Consider the following 6,008-nt stretch of genomic DNA (forward strand, 5'->3'; position numbering starts at 1 on the left):
ATGTATATATGTATATATGTATATATGTATATATGTATATATGTATATATGTATATATGTATATATGTATATATGTATATATGTATATATGTATATATGTATATATGTATATATGTATATATGTATATATGTATATATGTATATATGTATATATGTATATATGTATATATGTATATATGTATATATGTATATATGTATATATGTATATATGTATATATGTATATATGTATATATGTATATATGTATATATGTATATATGTATATATGTATATATGTATATATGTATATATGTATATATGTATATATGTATATATGTATATATGTATATATGTATATATGTATATATGTATATATGTATATATGTATATATGTATATATGTATATATGTATATATGTATATATGTATATATGTATATATGTATATATGTATATATGTATATATGTATATATGTATATATGTATATATGTATATATGTATATATGTATATATGTATATATGTATATATGTATATATGTATATATGTATATATGTATATATGTATATATGTATATATGTATATATGTATATATGTATATATGTATATATGTATATATGTATATATGTATATATGTATATATGTATATATGTATATATGTATATATGTATATATGTATATATGTATATATGTATATATGTATATATGTATATATGTATATATGTATATATGTATATATGTATATATGTATATATGTATATATGTATATATGTATATATGTATATATGTATATATGTATATATGTATATATGTATATATGTATATATGTATATATGTATATATGTATATATGTATATATGTATATATGTATATATGTATATATGTATATATGTATATATGTATATATGTATATATGTATATATGTATATATGTATATATGTATATATGTATATATGTATATATGTATATATGTATATATGTATATATGTATATATGTATATATGTATATATGTATATATGTATATATGTATATATGTATATATGTATATATGTATATATGTATATATGTATATATGTATATATGTATATATGTATATATGTATATATGTATATATGTATATATGTATATATGTATATATGTATATATGTATATATGTATATATGTATATATGTATATATGTATATATGTATATATGTATATATGTATATATGTATATATGTATATATGTATATATGTATATATGTATATATGTATATATGTATATATGTATATATGTATATATGTATATATGTATATATGCCGATAGAATTAGGTCGTCATCTTCCTCAGCTGCTGCTGCAACGGACCGGCGGAAGCGGAGACGGTACTTTCTTTTAGGGGCTCTGTACCCATGGCCATGGCCGCGTCCATGGCTAGCACCGTGATATCTGCGCTTGCTTATAGCGCTCGTCAAGGCTCCTAGGCCAGCCAGAACGCCGAATGAGGATGCTGCTTGGACTGCCATCAGGCACGAAAGACCAACGGCCACCAGGAGTAATAGGGCGCTATTCATCTAAAACGAAAAGGTAAACATTTATTATTAATATAGTAAATCACAACAGAAATAAAATGTTATAACTAGTGCAAAATGCAATGATATGGCAAATCGTGTAGATTGACCCCTATGTACCATACTGTAAACTAGTGATTTGTTTAACCTTAAGTAATAACCATATAGAAAATACACACCTTGCAAATCACTCAGTAGATATTGAACCTCTTAAACGATACAAAACTTAATGCTCTTTCTCCAGTAAGCATGTGTGTTATACTAAGCTCTGGGTCTAAGGCCTTATATATACCCCAGTGCCTGATATTGTAGGAAAATATTATTGGTCGACCTTTTATGCCTCGACCAATAGCGAGACAGTATTATTGCGCCTTGTGCAAGAAGTGTAATGCAGGAAGCAATATATACCTCTGTTGAATATGAATTACTAGAAAAAGAAGAAAGTAAAGAATAAAGATCAGATAAACTTAATAGTATAAAGTTGGCCGTCACAGAAATGGAGACGGAAGAGAAAGAAGTGTAATCAATTAACAAATTCATTGGTCAAACAACTTCTATCGCCGTAATTCCATAATTTCCATTACTCTAATTACCACATGAATGAACACATCCGTGTAAAAGTGATAAACAGATTATTAGTAGTAGTATTACTCAGTTGCAGATTCCTGATGATAATGATAATGATGGCGACGATGACAACAAGACTTAGGGGCACGGAACAGTATCAATGGTAATATAAACAATGAAGGATAACACAAGATGAAAACACAGTAGTGACAAAATTAACTTTACTACGTATTATTTGATCCCGTCTCATCTTACATTTTTTTATTGAGATGTTTATGCTGGATACTTTTTAACATACATGTTTCCTTGCAGATTTATTGAAAAACATAATGTTTGATGTAAATAGTACAACACATTTAAACGATGACAAATTATTGTGTCTAAAAATATAGTATCAACAAAAAAAAGTCAGTTTCAATCAAAGCTGCGTAAGCCTTGCACGGTTCTCACTACCATCCCGGATCAGGTTATCTGTCGTGTTCAGTCTACAGGAACTTTCGTGTTGATTTTTTTCTTTGATTTTAACTGTGTTTGATTTTTCTTACTGCCATGTCGAATCTACGGTGTTGCCATGTGGTTAAGTATAGTGTTGCCTCTGTAATGTTGAAATAATTTTAATATTCAACTGATAGGATCAACGTCATTATCGTGCTGGATATGCCTACCATGTTAGACCCCTCTTGACATCATGTTAGATCTGTTATGTTGGATCAGCCATCTTCAATCTACAGTATTTTGATACGACACAATAATCAACTTAGGATTGTAGTTAATAATAAAGCTGAGCTCACCAGAGATTCTCAGATTACCTTCACACTCACCAAGCTAAGCTCATTAATATTCATTGTTACCAAGTAACTGTGATCCACCTTCATGAGTTACACGCTAATTTTATACTTGGAGGAAATGTGTAAGTTCATTGCTATGTTGTCGAGTTTAATATGTGCTCCACGAAACGGTAAAGTCTGGTTTGCATTTAAATGAAAGAACAAAAAGAAAAAAAAAAAAAGATAAACAAAAGGATCTAAGAAGCCGTATCGATTATGTATATTGATAATTGTTTATGGAAAAACCTGAAACAAGAATAGAGGAAAGAAAAGAAGGGAATATAGTAACAAAGAGAAAGGAGACAAATTGCTGGTAAGCGTTCAACAATAGTTACAAAAGTGGGTACAAGGAGAGATGTCAATCTGAAAAATGAAAAGAACTAAAAAAGAATAAGGATTAACAAGACAGAGAAAGGGGGAGGGCATGAAATGCAAACAAAGAGAGAGCACACTGAAATATGGATAAAGACATAAGTCTGTGAGTCACACAATTAACATAAACGATAGATGGAATCAAACACGTCATACTTTAATGGCACGGGTTGAATTCTCGATCATAAATAAAAATGCAAGGCATGTCGTTAGTGTGAGGAGGGGGAAGAGAATGGAAAATTCCGGAATGTCTGCGTGCGGTTTGGTAAGTTCACTGAGACTGATGTAACCAATATTCTCTGTTCACTTCTTGCCTTTGGATCGGACGCGCATGGCAATCAATTCAGCGATAACAAACTCAAATGTAAATCTTTCCATCGAGGGCCTCTTTCATACACGTTTGGAACAGGAAAAATCGGGGAATGAAAATTATTGATAATTTAGATAAAAAAAAAAGCAGAAAGAGAGAGGAAGATTTTGAAGTTAAAGGATATGGTTGTCTTTTCCACTGATTACTGAGGAAACAGCTTTCTTAGGCTTCTTCCCTTTGCAATATATTTCCCACCCGAGAAAGCTTTTTATGGAAAGCTATTTAAGACAGCGAGAGAGCGAGAGAGAGAGAGAGAGAGAGAGAGAGAGAGAGAGAGAGAGAGAGAGAGAGAGAGAGAGAGAGAGAGAGAGAAATTTATAAGGCAAGGTAATTAGAAGATATACAAATTACTCAGAAAGGTTTGGTAGTTTATACTCTGAAGTTGATGCAAGTGTTAGAATGTAACCGAGATATTGGAAAATAACAAGCAAGGATAATCTTTCAACAATTTAATTTGAGCTTAAACATACATTCGATATAAAAGGCATAACAACTTTCACGTCAATAGACGTAGTAAACATAACAGATATGTGCTACAGGATTATACACTTAAACAAATTCTCCGTCTACTTTCTCTGACTCTTTCCTCGGATAGAGAGCAAGACCAACTAAATCAGCGAAAAGGGCAAAGCAGCTTTCAGTCCCTCCGGGTAGAAAGCGGAGTTTGACCAACCCGTCATCGTCGGGCAGAATGTTCAGAGAGAGGCCTTATTCTCGTAGCTAATTGGACTTATGACAGCTGTTAGGTTAGGTTTGAGAGCTCGTGATATGTTACTAATATGCATATCTTCATATTACCAAGCAGTGTTGAATATTTTGCATGAGCAAGTTTCCCAGCATGTATTCACACTATCCAAATATCATCATGTTAATAAAAAGTATATTATTTAGAGGCAATTTATTATAAAAATATATTTTAAACTGTAACCTTAATATATATAAATTGGTGTTTTAAGTAGTACATATATATTACATAAATATTATATACATATATTACATAATATTGTTATATGCATATATTACAAAGGTTATGTACAAGGGCCAGCAAGGTCGTGTTGCAAATAATATTTGATTTGCAACACGACCTGCTGAAGAACAATTTACTCTGTCCCGCCCGAGTTGCAATTACAACTCCACGCAAGATCCAGGAGTTCACTCAATTCCTCATCGTCGAACGGACATTTGTAGAAGAACTTCCTGCAGGCGAAGGAGTCTCCAGTGTTAGTTGCGACATCCTGGGCGTGGGCGAAAGCAGAGTTGTAGGACGATAGGGCCTTAGTGCTACTGGTTAAGATTTCCACAAGCATGTTCTCTCTCGGCGTGCGATCGGATGCATCCTTCGCCTGCAGGACGCAAAGCATTTTGGGGATGCAAGCATTGGGATCCAGTTGTCCTATTGCAGATAAAATCAGGTCGTCATCTTCCTCAGCAGGTGCTGCAACGGAGCGGCTGAAGCGGGGACGAGGATTTCTTTTTGGGATTTTATACCCATGGCCATGGCCGTGTCCATGGCCAGCCCCGTGATACCTCCGCTTAGCAGCGCTCGTCAAGGCTCCTAGGCCAGCTAGAACACCGAAGGGGGACGCTGCTTGGGCTGCCATTAAGCAGGAAAGGCCGACGGCCACCACAAGGATTAGGGCGCTGTTCATCTGTAAGGAAAAGACAAACATTATCGCAAAGAAAGCAGTGATAACTTCATATTACATGTCAAGGCATAAATAAGAGGAAAAAAAGAACAATCAACATTGGATGTTGTTTGATGGGAAGGTGCAAAGCATTAGCTAAATGATGTGTAAGATGTTGATGAAAAGTATCATATGCTGTGTTTTCAATTTAACATGAAAACACTATGGAGATATAAATATTTGTCGAACTATGTGCAGTATCTAAAGACTGACAAATTTTTATGTCAGTTCTTCACAAAGCCACATGAACACACACACACCTTCAAGTCACTCAGAAGATGCTGAACTTGTTAAACTAGTCTTGAATGATCAGCATTCGTTTGTAAATGTGTATGCTAAGCTCTGGGTGCAAGACTTTATATACTCCTGCGACTGTTACTGTTGCTAACCTCAACAAAATTTTATCCACTGTAATTGGACGACCTCTCGGACGCTCAGCCAATAGCGAGCGAGACAGCGTTTTGGGCGCCCTGTGCAAGAAGGGCATTGCAGGAAGCAATCGATGTCTCTGTTGAATTTGAATGAAAAGAGAGAGAAAATAGTAAGCAATGAAGAGGAGTAAAAGGATATAGAAAAAGTAAAGTAACTGCGCAATTGTACAATGTTGGTCATCACAGAAAAAAATTGGGACTAAACTTAACCAAAGATTAGGATGAGGAAAT

At 33.0% G+C, this 6,008-nt stretch overlaps 1 protein-coding gene across 1 annotated transcript; it reads right to left on the bottom strand.

Annotated features, from left to right (window-relative positions):
* Positions 1–4,095: 4,095 nt before the first annotated feature.
* LOC125027217 lies at positions 4,096–5,765 on the bottom strand. Its single transcript, XM_047616162.1, has 2 exons — positions 5,607–5,765; positions 4,096–5,310 (listed from the first exon to the last, which is right to left on the bottom strand). The coding sequence occupies exon 2, from the start codon at positions 5,308–5,310 to the stop codon at positions 4,762–4,764; it is 549 nt and encodes a 182-aa protein (XP_047472118.1). The 5' UTR covers positions 5,607–5,765; the 3' UTR covers positions 4,096–4,761.
* Positions 5,766–6,008: the final 243 nt, after the last annotated feature.

The sequence above is a fragment of the Penaeus chinensis genome, chromosome 7 (assembly GCF_019202785.1).
Source record: "Penaeus chinensis breed Huanghai No. 1 chromosome 7, ASM1920278v2, whole genome shotgun sequence".
NCBI classification, from domain to species: domain Eukaryota; kingdom Metazoa; phylum Arthropoda; class Malacostraca; order Decapoda; family Penaeidae; genus Penaeus; species Penaeus chinensis.